Here is a 16,156-nt window from a genome sequence, read left to right as displayed (position 1 = left end):
CTGTCTGTAAAACCGATAGAAACACATTTTTCTCAACAACTCCCATTTTGTTTTGCGAACAGCAGCGCTGTTTATCAAAGTAGCTCATCATGAGATAGGCTATTGCCACGATGAGCGCATCGGCCATCACTGTGAGTAGCCTATGGCTTAATCTTTATCATTAGGTGAGACATTGTCCCACTGGAAATGTTATTATGTAGCCTACTGTAGGCAATGGTATATACACTATATATACAAAAGTATGTGGACACCCCTTCAAATGAGTGGATTCCGCTATATCAGCCATACCTGTTGCTGACAGGTGTATAAAATCAAGCACACAACCATGCAATCTCCATAGACAAACATTGGCAGTAGAATGGCCTTACCGAAGAGCTCAGTGACTTTCACTGAGGTGGCACCGTCGCAGGATGCCACCTTTCCAACAAGTCGTCAAATTTCCAACAAGTTCGTCAAATTTCTGCCCTGCTAAAGCTGTCCTGGTCAACTGTAAATGCTGTTATTGTGAAGTGGAAATTACTAGGAGCAACAACGGCTCAGCCTGAAAGAGGTAGGCCACACAAGCTCACAGAACAGGACTGCCGAGTGCTGAGGTGTGTACCATGTAAAAATCGTCTTTCCTCGGTTGCAACACTCACCATCGAGTTCCAACCTGCCTCTGGAAGCAACTCAGCACAATAAGTGTTCGTCGGGAGCTTCATGAAATGGGTGTCTATGACCGAGCAGCCGCAGGTCAAGCCTAAGATCACCATGAGCAATGCCATGCGTCGGCTGGATTGGAGTAAAGCTCGCCGCCACTGTACTCTGGAGCAGTGGAATCACATTCTCAAGAGTGGTGAATCACGCTTCACCATATGGCAGTCTGACAGGACGAATCTGGATTTGCCAGATGCCTGGAGAATGCTATCTGCTCGAATGCATAGTACCAACTGTAAAGTTTGGTGGATGAGGAATAATGGTCTGGGGCTGTTTTTCATGGTTCAGGCTAGGCCCCTTAGTTCCATATTAATGCCCATGATTTTGGAATGAGATGTTTGATGAGCATCCACGTACTTTTGGACATGTAGTGTATACACTGTACAGTTGAAGTCAGAAGTTTACATACATTTAAATTAAGTTTTTCACAATTCCTGACATTTAATTCTAGTAAAAATTCCCTGTCTCAGGTCAGTTAGGATCACCATTTTATTTAAAAAATGTGAAATTTCAGAATTAGTAGAGAATGATTTATTTCAGCTTTTATTTCTTTCATCACATTCCCAGTGGGTCGGAAGTCTACATACAGTCAATTAGTATTTGGTAGCATTGCCTTTAAATAGTTTAACTTGGGTCAAATGTTTCGGATAGCCTTCCACAAGCTTCCCACAATAAGTTGAGTGAATTTTGGCCCATTCCTCCTGACAGAGATGGGGTAACTTAGTCAGGTTTCTAGGCCTCCTTGCTCACACACGCTTTTTCAGTTCAGCCCACAAATGTTCTATAGGTTGAGGTCAGGGCTTTGTGATGGCCACTCCAATACCTTGACTTTGTTGTCCTTAAGCCATTTTGCCACAACTTTGGAAGTATGCTTGGGGTCATTGTCCATTTGGAAGACTCATTTGCAACCAAGCTTTAACTTCCTGATAACTTCCTGATATCTTGAGATGTTGCTTCAATATATCCACATAATTTCCCGCCCCATGATGCCATCTATTTTGTGAAGTGCTCTTGTCCCTCCTGCAGCAATGCACCCACACAACATGATGCTGCCACCCCCGTGCTTCACGATAGGGATAGTGTTTTTTCGGCTTGTGAGCAGTTCTATTTTTGTTTCATCAGAGCAGAAGACATTTCTCCAAAAAGTATGATCTTTGTCCCCATGTGCAGGTGCAAACGGTAGTCTGGCTTTTTTATGGCTGTTTTGGAGCAGTGGCTTCTTCCTTGCTGAGTGGCCTTTCAGGTTATGTCAATATAGGACTCGTTTTACTGTGGATATAGAAACATTTGTACCTGTTTCCTCCAGCATCTTCACAAGGTCCTTTGCTGTTGTTCTGGGAATGATTTGCACTTTTGGCACCAAAGTACGTTCATCTCTAGGAGACAGAACGCGTCTCCTTCCTGAGCGGTATGACGGCTGCGTGGTCCCATGGTGTTTATACTTGCGTACTATTGTTTGTACAGATGAACGTGGTACCTTCAGGCATTTGGAAATTGCTCCCATGGATGAACCAGACTTGTGGAGGTCTACACATTTTTTTCTGAAGTCTTGGCTGATTTCTTTTGATTTTCCCATGATGTCAAGCAAAGAGGCACTGAGTTTGAAGGTTGGCCTTGAAATACATCCACAGGTACACCTCCAATTGACTCAAATGATGTCAATTAGCCTATCATAAGCTTCTAAAGCCATGACATAATTTTCTATATTTTTCCAAGCTGTTTAGAGACACAGTCAACTTAGTGCATGTAAACTTCCACTGGAATTGTGATACAGTAAATTATAAGTGAAATAATCTGTCTTTAAACAATTGTTGGAAAAATGACTTGTGTCATGCACAAAGTAGATGTCCTAACCGACTTGCCAAAACTATAGTTTGTTAACCATACGTTTGTGGAGTGGTTGAAAAATGAGTTTTAATGACTCCAACCTTAGTGTAGGTAAACTTCCGACTTCAACTGTATATATATTTCCTCCTAACATTGTACAATCTGTGTGTCGCTTCATTGGCCTGGGCCATTGATTGTTTGAATTCAAGACCAGATTGTCCTCAGTTTGTCAGTCAGAGTAGCCACTTATTTTGGTCATTTGTGTGGTATTATGAAATATCCATCTCATGTCTTCTGTCATGACAATTTATGCATTGATCCATCCCTAATGTTCATCCCTCTCACTTCTCTCTCTTTCTAAAGATCTTTGTAATAAAAATGCAAGGAGAGCAGAATTCTGTTCTCTCTCTTTGGGGGGAGAAGAAGAAACTTTTAAATGAGATCTAAGGAAGTTGGGTGGACACCGGACAGCACCACGAGATGCAGCCCAAAATCACAAGAACATCTCAAAAGATAGATGCTCAACTTGTTGAGTTGGATTTGGAGATTTGAGCACCAATCTTTTTGAATGTTCTTGCATTTTGGCAGTTCTATGATTTTTGACATGTTGCTTGATGTTTTGTCCAACTGTCCGACTTCCTTAGATCACGATGCATGCATTATTTACGTTGTAATGTACTGTTGTCACTCAACACTTACCCTGAATCCCCACATCAACCTCTAGTTCCCCCTCTATCCCCCCAGTTCCAGCAGCCCACTGAGCAGTACCCCCCGCTCCGATTTGGCACCGTCCCCAACGGGAGCACCGAGGAGAACATCCGCAGCAACTACGCCAACATGCACAACTTCATGATCCGCAACAACCAGAAGGGCGTGGAGGAGGCCATCGACAACCTGAAGACTGGGTCAGTTTGTGTGTTTCCGAAGATGACATCCCCGTTCATTTCATTGCATTCAACCAGGACCATGTTCATTAGGCACCAAACGGAGGAAAACAGCCTGAAACATGGAGGGACTACCTAGACTTGTCCAATAAGAAACGCTCATTTTCGTTTCCGTTGCAAAAATGTATTTTTATATACGTTTTCTGTTGTGTGCCCTAATGAACATGACCCAGCATAGCAGCCTCTTAGTAACAGTTATCTCCCCATGCAGTCCTGTCCTACTGTTTGTGTGTTTATGTCTCTGCTGGGGTTTATAGTGCAAACTACTGTATGAATTATGCTTACATTAGATAAAACTCACACACACTTATTAGTGTAGTTGTCACAAATTGTGCGCCTCATGCCGAGGGGAGACACTTCCCCAAGACGACTTGACCACCAGAAGCTTAGTCCTCACCCGGACTTGACGTACCGTGTTATTAAACCTCACATTCTCACTTATCATTTCACCCTCATCCCCTCTTCTCTTTCTCCCCTCCCCTCCCTCCCTCCCTCACTCCCCGTCAGTAAACTAGATGCCTTCATCTATGATGCGGCTGTGCTAAACTACATGGCGAGGAAAGACGAGGGCTGTAAGGTGATGACCATTGGCTCGGGCAAGGTGTTTGCCACCACGGGCTACGGCATCGCCCTGCATAAGAACACCCGCTGGAAACGCCCCGTGGACTTGGCCCTCCTGCAGCTGGTGGGAGACGGTGAGGAGAGAGAAAGGAGTGTGGGGGGGAGAGAGGGGTTGGGGACAGGCAGGAGAAGTTGATAAATGTGCTGGCTTGTTAGTGGCGGGCTGGCAGCATCAATCTGTCTCTGCTTTTAGTGGTAGATTGAAGTGAGGGGGGGGGGGGGGACCACTTTCCTGCAGTACCTTCTGCTTAATTCAGTTGAATGCTGTTCACATTCACGGTTTTACAGTTTGTCCTGCATACTGTACATTGTACAGTAGACCTACATACTACAGGTAACTGCCAAATGAAAGGAAACACAAACTAAAAGTGTCTTAATAGGGCGTTGGGGCACCACGAGTCAGAACAGCTTCAATGCACCTTGGCATAGATGCTACAAGTGTCTGGAACTCTATTGGAGGGATGTGACACCATTCTTCCACGAGAAATTCCATAATTTGGTGTTTTGTTGATGATGGTGGAAAACACTGTATCAGGCGACACTCCAGAATCTCCCATAAGGGTTCAATTGGGTTGAAATCTGGCCTGAGATGGGTATGGCATATGGTTTACATCATTTTCATGCTGAACAAACCATTCATTGACCACTTGTGCCCTGTGGATGGGGGCATTTTCATCCCATAGTCATGGTGGCCAAAATATTGGCAAACAATAATGGTCTGCCCGGCATTTGTATGCATGGCCCTAAGCATGATGCATGGCCCTAAGCATGATGGGATGATGCATGGCCCTAAGCATGATGGGATGATGCATGGCCCTAAGCATGATGGGATGATGCATGGCCCTAAGCATGATGGGATGATGCATGGCCCTAAGCATGATGGGATGATGCATGGCCCTAAGCATGATGGGATGATACATGGCCCTAAGCATGATGGGATGATGCATGGCCCTAAGCATGATGTGAATTGCTTAACTCAGGAACCACACCTGTGTGGAAGCATTTGCTTTCAATAGACTCTTTGTGTCCCTCGTTTACTCAAGTGTTTCCATTATTTTGGCAGTTACCTGTATGTCTTCTGTGCAATCACCCCCCCCCCCCCCTCCCCCAGAATGTTTCACAAATCCTTACATCCTAATAATTTCACAATCCGGGACTTACTTTGTTACACATCTTTTTGTGACTGTCTCTCATTTGTTCCGGTTCTGTGATTAGAAGGTGGCGTTGTTCCTTCGGCTTGTGCTGAGGATGTTGCAGCTCTACGAGGCCCTGAGTTTGGTCACGAGTAAGGGTCGAATGTGAAAGGGAGCGGGGGGCTTATTGAAATGTGATGAATGGGATTAGGAGTCTGTCACAGTTTATGATCACGCAAATTAGCATCTATCGTTAAAAAAAACAACAGCAACATAATTGGCGGTGAAGTAGGGTGATTTTCGTCGTCTAGCTCTTGAATTTTTCCACTGACTTTGCGGATCGATACTTTATTGGGGGGGGGGGGGGGGGGGGCTTGCTATGACTGTGGGTGTCCCACCTCGCTATTTTAATATGAATGCAATAACTGTAAATCACTCTGGATAAGAGTATCTGCGAAATGACTCAAATGTAATCATAGAGATCACTTTAGCTCCTGACCGTGAACTCTTAGCTACACATTCTGGGAAGAATATTTCTGTTTGGTAGATTCCTTTTTATTGTTGTTTTATTGGAGTGGATTATGACATTCCAGTCATCATGGTTAATTAATGTCATTCCAGTCATCATGGTTAATTCATGTTTTTCTAATCCATGTAGTTTGAGCTTTACACTTTCCAACACAGGGCAGTTGACCTAAGTTTAATATAGTTGAATGTCTCACTGTTTTAACTCTGATGACCAGGGATTTTGAAACGCACTTTAAGTAGCTACTTTTACAATGCAGGGTGCTTTACCCGCAAGACGTGGCTGTCATTTCAATACATGTTGTCTGCTCTCCGCTGAGCACAAACTCTGGGTTTTCCTCCATTTTTTCCCTTCACAGTGTAACAGTTGTTTTTGCTGTATGGAACTAATGGTTTGTGTTGGGACTCCTATTAGTGTCCGCTGCCTTTCATCTGTCGAGGTCACTCTTAACACGGGAGACTCTGTATCCAGGCCATTTCTGACATCCATCAAAGCTATGCGGCCTCTCTCTCTCCCCCTTTCCTCCGCCCCCCCCCCCTCTCTCTCTCACACACATACACACACACAGGCTTACTCTCTCACATTCTCACCCCCCCTTCCCCCACACACACTATTTTCTCAATTTTCAGCTTTCTTTTTGCCATCATGCAACAGCTCTGAGCCAGACACACTTTCACCCCTCTTCCTCCTGACCTCTCAACTACTACCTTCCCAGCTTCCCCCTTAAGGTATAAAACAATGCCTGTCCCATAACAACGGCAGATAATCCCTCCTTGTCGTTTTTAAAAATGTCTCTCCCATCTCCTCTTCTCCCACCGTCAGACGAGATCGACATGCTCGAGCGCCTGTGGCTCTCGGGGATCTGTCACAACGACAAGATTGAGGTGATGAGCTCCAAGCTGGACATCGACAACATGGCGGGGGTCTTCTACATGCTGCTGGTGGCCATGGGGCTCAGTCTGCTGGTTTTCGCCTGGGAGCACCTGGTGTACTGGAAGATCAGGCACTGCCTGGGCCGTTCCAGTGGCATGGACTTCCTATTGGCTCTCAGCAGGGTGAGTTACTGACTGAGTTATAGTGATTGAAGTGATGTCCCCTGGTGGTGGTGGTGGTAGTGATGCCCCCTGGTGGTGGTGAAAGGGAAAGGGCTTGGTGCATCAACACATCACAGGCTATGTTTAGGCAGTACTGTTCAAAAGGTAGGTCCTCATAACTCGTACCTTTAAAAGTGACCTAGTTTTCTCCAAGATTTCAGATGACATTGTGTCTTCCTCCTCCTGCTGCGTTCTAAGTCGACGTTCCGGGATATCTCCGACTGTTACTCCCGCTTTCAATTTCACCGAATGTTGATTCACGGCCATCGGTTTTCTGTCCCGCTGTTAATTGCGATTCAGTGGGATGACTCTTGATTTTCAATAGGACATATTGGTATTGAATGAATCCTCTTCAAGTAAAGGTGATAAAGCTGTTATGATTTACACGGCCCCGCCCATTCAACACACTTAACCAATAATGGTAGCCTATCAGTCTTTTAAGGCTGTAAATGACCTGCATTTAGAACACGAGTTCCTCCTCCGCCCTCATTAGTATTTTGTGGTCAGTTGCCTCCTCTCCGAGAGTATAAAATAGAGAGAGATTGCATTAGAGTGGCATCCGCCATCATTCATTGCACGTCACGCGCTAGAGAGGAAAGAGAGGACAAATGATTCTCTTTGAAAGAGTCAGTTCGGACTTACTGTTTGACCACTGCGCTAGGAGCTCCCGAGTGGTCATTTAGAAAGATCAGTCGAACTGAAGCTTGAGTGCACCGTAATGGCAGACACTGAGGTAAGTGTATGCAGACCTCTACGGGGACACATTTCTGCTACATTTCTGCCACAACTTATGTACATATGTAACCTAGTTTTACGAGACTTGCATGACTTTCCGTGTCCATGTTCTCGTTTAGGGATACTGGGATGTGGAGTTTGCTATCTGTATCCTCACTAGCTTCCCCTTCTATGTCTACACAGGGTATGTACAGTTGCTGCAAGTTTGAAGATGAAACCGTCTCTGGAGGCCTCCGAAACACACTTCCCCTATATCAGAGTGTTCCCACAATGCCGCCTCCACCCCAGTCCCACATCTCAGCGGCTGTAACCTGTAACACCACTCTTGCCATGGTGCAGCAGCAGCAGAGGCATCATCACCAGCAGCATGAGCAGCAGCAGCAGCAGCAGCAGCAGCAGCAGCAAGCTTACACCATGCTTCCTGCTGGATCTCCTCCAACTACTGGGCACTCTGCAATGGCCCTTGGGCCATCAAACAGTCCCCTTTTGGAGGGTCCTATGCCGTGCTCCACTTTTCTGCCTCGCCATGACCGCAGATTGGCTGTGGTAGACCGCTGGAACCGTCCCAAGCCCGGCACGGACAAGCCTATTGGTGGCAGCGGTGGGATCCCAGACATGGCACAGTTTCAACAGGGCTTGCCCCCTCATTGGGCTGGGGGAGCCAGTGGAGGGGACGGTAGTCTGGATGAATACAAGCGATACTATGGCCCGATCGATCCAGAGGGCTTAGGGGCAAATGCTGACCCACAAACAGGTGGCTCTCAAACTCCCAAAATGAACCAGAGGGGGACAAAGTCCTCAGGAATGCCACGGCTACCTTCTAAAGGACCGCCCCCTGGTCACTTAATGTCCAAGCCCCCTCTACCGCTCCCCTCATCCCCACATCCACCGCCATTTTGGAGAAGAGGCAGCCTCCCGAAAAGAAAGGGCTCCGGGGGGCCTCTGTATGAGAACATCCTCCCCTTGGGGAGAAGAGGGGGAGGGCGGTACGGAGTAAGGGATGGAAGTGGCAGGCGAGGCCGTCGCCCTCCCCCACTCCCATTGCCTGTCCCTGTCGCGTCCCCTGCTCTCACTACCCCTACCACTCCCTCTCACTCCGCCCTCTACACCTCCAGCTCCTGCTCCTCCACCTCATCCAGTTCATCCTCGTCCTCATCCTCCGTCTCCCCCTCACGCTCCAACTCCCCCTCATCCTCCACCATCACATACACATCGTCCCAGAGTTTTAAGTACAGGGCTGGCAGTAGGGATGTTGAGGACGTCTATGACTCTGATGAGCTGACAGAGGAGTCTAGCCTCCTGCTAGGACGGAGAAAGGGCAAATCCCGACGCATGTCCTCTCGCTCACTGCCTTGCAGTCCGCCCCCTCCGCCTGTACCACCCCGCAAGCCTCGTCTGCAGTATGAGAGAGAGAGGGCTGGGAGCCAGCTAGCCCAGCTGCAGGAGTGGTGGGCCTCCTGGGGCGAGAGAGAAAGATGCAGAGGAACAGGAACCAGGGCCGAGGGGAAGGAGGAGAAACGGCATCACAAAGAGCGCGAAAGGGAGAGAAAGAGGAGGAAGAAAGGCCGGAAGAAAAAAAAGAGAGAGGAGAAGGAGAGGGAGCGGGAGCGCAAGCGGCGTAAAGTGAAGGAGAAGAAGAAGAAGAGAGAGGACAAGGCGAAGAGAAGAGACCGGGGCAAGCGGTCAGAGCACGAGGAGGGAGGTGGTGAGCAGAGAGGGCAGCTCAAAGCGATAATGCAAGAGGCCTACTCCTCCTACCCGGCTCCGAGGCGTGACTCTATGAGGAAAAAGAGTGAAGGTTCTATCAGAAGTTACGGATGGGATATTCCAAGGGAGGAAGAGAGGAGGGACAGCGAGGACAAGGCAAGAGATGGAGAGGACACTAGAGGCAAGGAAAGGCACAGAAGTCCTTACTCTCGCCACAGGCATGCAGGTAGGCCTTCCAGTTCCAGCAAGCAGTGCCAGAGCCCCAGAAAACCCTCAACCGCTGTCAAGTTCTGGGGAGCGGGAAACCCATCGTCAGAGATTCCTTCGTCTGCATTTCTGCCACTGATCCCTCTCTCATCCAGGCGCAGGAGTAAGGGTTCAGGTAGAGCGGCCCTAGGGAAAGAAGGGGAGACGCGCCCCCTGTTGGGCAGGAACGAGAGAGTGGAGGTTCACTCCAAAGAAGGTCTGTCGTTTCATGAGTGGGACTCCGAAGATGAGGATGAAGATTCCGAGGAGGAAAGGAGAAAAGTGGAGCAAGAGAAGAGACAAGAAAGAAGACGAAGGACCGCATCAGAGTCCGAAAGGGAAAGTGATAAGATGGTGGGCATCTACTCAGACGACGACGGCTCCTCGGGAGAATTTGGAAAGTTCGAAAGGTACTGGGAGGGTCATGAGGGTAGAGCGGTTGGGGGAATAGGAGGGGGGGGTTGGTTTTTCGGCACTTATCCCGCCAGAGAAAAAGCCGGCAGCATAAACAGTAGGGATGGCTCGTTATTCGGCCGTGGGGAGGGATGGGGCGGAGCAGGGGGAGTAGGGGAAGGTGGCTGGGGATCAGGGAGGATAGGTGGTACACAGTGGCCTCCACCTCCATTGACACCACCAGCTCCTCGAAGATACTGGTCCGTGGACAAGCTTCCCGTGAAGGAGGAGAAGAAAGAGAGACGGAAGGACAAGGACAAAGGGCGAGGTGATGTGGCTTGCAACTGCCAATCTGCCCTCGAACATCAACACGCTCACTCTAAATTGGCCAAAGTGAGCTCTCCTAGCCAGGAGGAACTATTTCTACACTGTCAAAGCTTTGTGACCAGCGCCAATTCCAAACGGCATTCCTTCAAACCCGACCGGACCCAGAATCAACCCAAATCGGGAAGCCAGTCCAACCTCAGCATCCAGCGGACAGACCGCATTCGGCAGCCTTCTACATCGCAGGTCCTCATCCCTTCCCTCCCTCCACCATCACTCCCAGCCCTTCCTGCCCCTCCCTCCTCATCCCATCCCATCCACATCCCTCCTCCGAACTCCTCCTCTTCGGTCTCGTCTCCCTCTGTAGTATCCTCCACCCCAGGCGCCCCCCAGCCGTCTTCTATGGCTTCTGCTAGTGCCAAACTCCTGTACCAGAGACTGCGCTCAGTGCCTCCGCCCCAAAGGTTACAGTCACCTCACCTGCCCCTCAAGGCCAAGAGCCTCTGCTCACGGAGGGGGTCCGCACACTTCTCCAGTGTGGAGAGCGAGGTGTGAGGCGAATCATAGACACCTACCTGGGTTGGAAACACCGACCTATTCAGACAACCTTGGGTCATGACTGTTTGGCCACCGCAGTTTTGTATCTCAGCCCCCTGTAACTCTTGCACAACCCCCATTGTCCAGTCAAAGGGAGTGCACAGCACGTTACTGGGGCTCTCTTCATTCTGGTCAGAGTATCTGTGAGACTACATGTATTGTTGGTGAACTGAAATTGGTGTCAGAAGTGGGATCTCCGAAATGGGGCCGTCCTCCTGACACGGCCGCGTCTTTGGGTCTTGAAGTGAAGTGGTTGTCATTGTTCAGTTATATTTGTTCACGAGGGTTCAGGTACTCGTTCATAGGCCTCCCTACTGAGGCCTCCAATGCAGGAACATTTGACTCACGTCCCTGAAACATGAACCTCCAACGTTCCTTTACCAAGCGGTTTACACCTCACAGGCCTGTGAGATCTGAGGGTCATAGTTGTGTACGTTCTATGTTTCACGTTTAGGGAGAATAGAATAGTAGCTAGCTCTCTCGGTTTTCTCCATTCACCCTCTCAAACTCACATTTGATGTTCTGTGTCTGTGTTTTACCGTGTTTGTATTCTTGACAACAGGGTAAGTCGACTGTGACTGATCTTATACTGTGCCAAACTTCAGTGGAGCTTACATACAATGCTGTTTCATTGATACCACAGGTACTCCCCCATTCATGACCCTCTTGAGCAATACATTACCTGCAGACCAACAGTTCATGCATTTAATATTTTAAAAGGTTATTTTACTATAGTGTTATTATAAACTGAGACAAATGTTTTAATTTGGACAAAATGTGAGCACTGTGCTGTACTATACTGGGTACAAGAAAAATGTACGTCATTTGGCAGCCCCGCCCCCCCCCATAAGACAGAATGTAGCCTTGACCTAGTCTGCTGCAACTATGAAGACACTATAAGATTGTAGCATTTTTTTGGGGGGGGGGGGGACTAGATGGAATTGTTGGACATGTGGCCTCACAGGTGGCCATGATTCATTCTGTGTCCCAGTAATGATGTCAACATGATAGGTGCCTAAATGATGCTACCAGAGATGCGTTTGAAAATCCATAATCACGAGCTAGCTTGCTCGTAGCAATTTGACGGTAAAGCTGATAACTGCACAGTCAGATATACTTTCAAATCAGCCAGTGTTTTGTGTGTGTGTTGTCAGTAACCCACAAGGCTAGTTCCATCTTCTCCATATAGTCTGTTTAGCTCATTCATCTGCCTCTGACTGCATCTGAGCCATACTTCAGCTGAAGAAGAAAAAAGAGTAACCTTATTTAACACAAAATTGTTGTGTAAAGTTTGTCTGCATTTCTTTGAATATCTAGATATATATCGCATATATATATATATTTGTGTAGTTGGGTAGCATTAGAGTAATTGTTGTTTAGCATCTTGATATGGGGATATTGTTTATCATTCCAGTGCCATTAGATAAGATATGAATATTCCATGTGAAGGAAATAGCTCCTTTTTTCTCATCTGCAATTGGGAGCGCTCTTTGTTGCTAAAAGTCTAGGTTTTTATTCTTAAAACCTAGTTGACCCGAGAGCGACAGGAACACAATGGAAGCAGTGCTTCGCTTGTTACAATCAACAGCTTGCAAGAATCCAATGACGAGCCTAACCGTGGGCGAAATGTTACTCTGCTAAGGTATTTGTGCCACAATTGACCCGAAATCCCTGTCCCTTCTCCTCGTCTATTTGTTGTGTTGATGAGTGTCTGCAACTGTAAACCGTTCTATTTTTTATTATGTATCTGTGAATATTTCTTTCATCTCAATAATAGCATATCTATATATAATAATATATCTCAAAGATAAGATCTTATCTGTTAAGTTTGTCTACTAAATTTACAGTATTATCTAGGAAGCTGGCTTTTTGTCTGTCTTACCTTGTCTCAAAACCCAGTGAAATCAGAGACCAGTACCTGACTGTGTTCTTACCGATCATCCACCACGATTAGTTAACAATGATATTCGCCATGTGATGGAGGTGTGTGTCTGACGACCGAGTCACTGTAGTAGTGTAAGTTTGGGCCTTGGCTGTAACACATTATTAATAACCATTCTAATATATTAGGTATTTTTTACCAGGGCATAGTCTGCTCAGTAACACCAATGAGAACTGAGCATGGATTTCAACTTCTTTAAACACCAAAACGCAATGTGGTCTAGCGGGCAGCAACAGGCTTTTTGTTGCGTCATGCAGCAGTTTACTATCAAGGGGGGCCATACCAGGACGGTGTCGTGTGTTCCCTCTCTGCAAACCTGTGTCTGTCGTGCTGAACTAAACAAACAAAAAACACACTGTGTTCCTCCATAACAATCCCCACTGTAGCGCCCCGTCCAGCGCTGTCTCCGTCCGCTAACCCTGCGCGGTCTTTACTCCACACTGTGTCCAGGCGGACTTGCACTGCGTCACTGTGTGAGAATCAATGTGCCATACTAGGGCAGGACGCAGTGGCTACGTTGGGCTGCCGCGCCACTGGAAAGACAATACTGTGCTGTACTGCAAGCAGAACAGAATAAAAACTAATTTTCGTATTAAAATCTCTTACGTCCATTTCCATTTTTTCTTTGTGTCGGCCTCAGAGAAGCGGGTGTGAGAGGGATGATTGGGAAAACGTGGAGCGAGGGATAAATCTGTTCACATATCTCAATGAGGACGTGTTGTGCAGGAGACAGTCCGTCCTGAGAAAAGTGCAACGGTTTTATCACAGCGAGTGACACTGTGGTGGAGAGACTAATAGAATGAGGTGTTCTCATTCACACACACAGCTGCAGCCCATGGTTAGGGTCCACGTCCAGTTAAATTATTTTACAGGTCAAGTTAATTTGTCATATTGCACAGGAACACATTGTGTACACAATTACAATTCAATTCTTACTTGCAGGTTCACCTCTCAACAATGCAATGGCAATAAGGAGAGAAAGGCGAGTTCGTCGAGGCTCACGTCCAAAGTGTTGACTCAAATGTGTTTTTACCACGTACCAACTCTGGACTAGGAACACTCACACACATACCAATTAATACGGAAGCTCATTAATGCCAATAACACATTTCATTGAGATGGAGCCCCTCAACAGATATTGGCGCATTTACAGAGCAGTGCATTGTTACGAGTTAGCTAGGGCCATTAATAAACACCTTCATGGATGTTGGTTGACTGCCATTATGTGCCAGAGTGCCTTTTTTTTTTTTTTTTTTTTATTTGACCTTTATTTAACCAGGTAGGCAAGTTGAGAACAAGTTCTCATTTACAATTGCGACCTGGCCAAGATAAAGCAAAGCAGTTCGACAGATAAAACGACACAGAGTTACACATGGAGTAAAAACAAACATACAGTCAATAATGCAGTATAAACAAGTCTATATACAATGTGAGCAAATGAGGTGAGAAGGGAGGTAAAGGCAAAAAAAGGCCATGATGGCAAAGTAAATACAATATAGCAAGTAAAATACTGGAATGGTAGTTTTGCAATGGAAGAATGTGCAAAGTAGAAATAAAAAAATAATGGGGTGCAAAGGAGCAAAATAAATAAATAAATAAAAATTAAATACAGTTGGGAAAGAGGTAGTTGTTTGGGCTAAATTTTAGGTGGGCTATGTACAGGTGCAGTAATCTGTGAGCTGCTCTGACAGTTGGTGCTTAAAGCTAGTGAGGGAGATAAGTGTTTCCAGTTTCAGAGATTTTTGTAGTTCGTTCCAGTCATTGGCAGCAGAGAACTGGAAGGAGAGGCGGCCAAAGAAAGAATTGGTCTTGGGGGTGACTAGAGAGATATACCTGCTGGAGCGTGTGCTACAGGTGGGAGATGCTATGGTGACCAGCGAGCTGAGATAAGGGGGGACTTTACCTAGCAGGGTCTTGTAGATGACATGGAGCCAGTGGGTTTGGCGACGAGTATGAAGCGAGGGCCAGCCAACGAGAGCGTACAGGTCGCAATGGTGGGTAGTATATGGGGCTTTGGTGATAAAACGGATTGCACTGTGATAGACTGCATCCAATTTGTTGAGTAGGGTATTGGAGGCTATTTTGTAAATGACATCGCCAAAGTCGAGGATTGGTAGGATGGTCAGTTTTACAAGGGTATGTTTGGCAGCATGAGTGAAGGATGCTTTGTTGCGAAATAGGAAGCCAATTCTAGATTTAACTTTGGATTGGAGATGTTTGATATGGGTCTGGAAGGAGAGTTTACAGTCTAACCAGACACCTAAGTATTTGTAGTTGTCCACGTATTCTAAGTCAGAGCCGTCCAGAGTAGTGATGTTGGACAGGCGGGTAGGTGCAGGTAGCGATCGGTTGAAGAGCATGCATTTAGTTTTACTTGTATTTAAGAGCAATTGGAGGCCACGGAAGGAGAGTTGTATGGCATTGAAGCTTGCCTGGAGGGTTGTTAACACAGTGTCCAAAGAAGGGCCGGAAGTATACAGAATGGTGTCGTCTGCGTAGAGGTGGATCAGGGACTCACCAGCAGCAAGAGCGACCTCATTGATGTATACAGAGAAGAGAGTCGGTCCAAGAATTGAACCCTGTGGCACCCCCATAGAGACTGCCAGAGGTCCGGACAGCAGACCCTCCGACTTGACACACTGAACTCTATCAGAGAAGTAGTTGGTGAACCAGGCGAGGCAATCATTTGAGAAACCAAGGCTGTCGAGTCTGCCGATGAGGATATGGTGATTGACAGAGTCGAAAGCCTTGGCCAGATCAATGAATACGGCTGCACAGTAATGTTTCTTATCGATGGCGGTTAAGATATCGTTTAGGACCTTGAGCGTGGCTGAGGTGCACCCATGACCAGCTCTGAAACCAGATTGCATAGCAGAGAAGGTATGGTGAGATTCGAAATGGTCGGTAATCTGTTTGTTGACTTGGCTTTCGAAGACCTTAGAAAGGCACGGTAGGATAGATATAGGTCTGTAGCAGTTTGGGTCAAGAGTGTCCCCCCCTTTGAAGAGGGGGATGACCGCAGCTGCTTTCCAATCTTTGGGAATCTCAGACGACACGAAAGAGAGGTTGAACAGGCTAGTAATAGGGGTGGCAACAATTTCGGCAGATAATTTTAGAAAGAAAGGGTCCAGATTGTCTAGCCCGGCTGATTTGTAGGGGTCCAGATTTTGCAGCTCTTTCAGAACATCAGCTGAATGGATTTGGGAGAAGGAGAAATGGGGAAGGCTTGGGCGAGTTGCTGTTGGGGGTGCAGTGCTGTTGTCCGGGGTAGGAGTAGCCAGGTGGAAAGCATGGCCAGCCGTAGAAAAATGCTTATTGAAATTCTCAATTATGGTGGATTTATCAGTGGTGACAGTGTTTCCTATCTTCAG

General features: G+C 47.0%; 1 protein-coding gene across 1 annotated transcript in view; it reads left to right on the top strand.

Annotated features, from left to right (window-relative positions):
• The window catches only part of LOC109906927 (glutamate receptor ionotropic, NMDA 2D-like), a 65,052-nt gene extending 51,671 nt beyond the window's left edge, over positions 1-13,381 (top strand). The window contains exons 11-14 of the mRNA XM_020504747.2: positions 3,268-3,428; positions 3,975-4,162; positions 6,570-6,802; positions 7,760-13,381. Of these exons, the coding sequence (XP_020360336.1) occupies positions 3,268-3,428; positions 3,975-4,162; positions 6,570-6,802; positions 7,760-10,801 (3,624 nt within the window). The 3' untranslated portion in view covers positions 10,802-13,381. The remainder of the gene's footprint in view (positions 1-3,267; positions 3,429-3,974; positions 4,163-6,569; positions 6,803-7,759) is intronic.
• The last annotated feature ends 2,775 nt before the right edge of the window (positions 13,382-16,156 follow it).

This window comes from Oncorhynchus kisutch, linkage group LG17 (genome assembly GCF_002021735.2).
Source record: "Oncorhynchus kisutch isolate 150728-3 linkage group LG17, Okis_V2, whole genome shotgun sequence".
NCBI classification, from domain to species: domain Eukaryota; kingdom Metazoa; phylum Chordata; class Actinopteri; order Salmoniformes; family Salmonidae; genus Oncorhynchus; species Oncorhynchus kisutch.
Note: the sequence above shows the minus strand (reverse complement) of the source record. Positions and strands in the feature narration are given on the sequence as shown.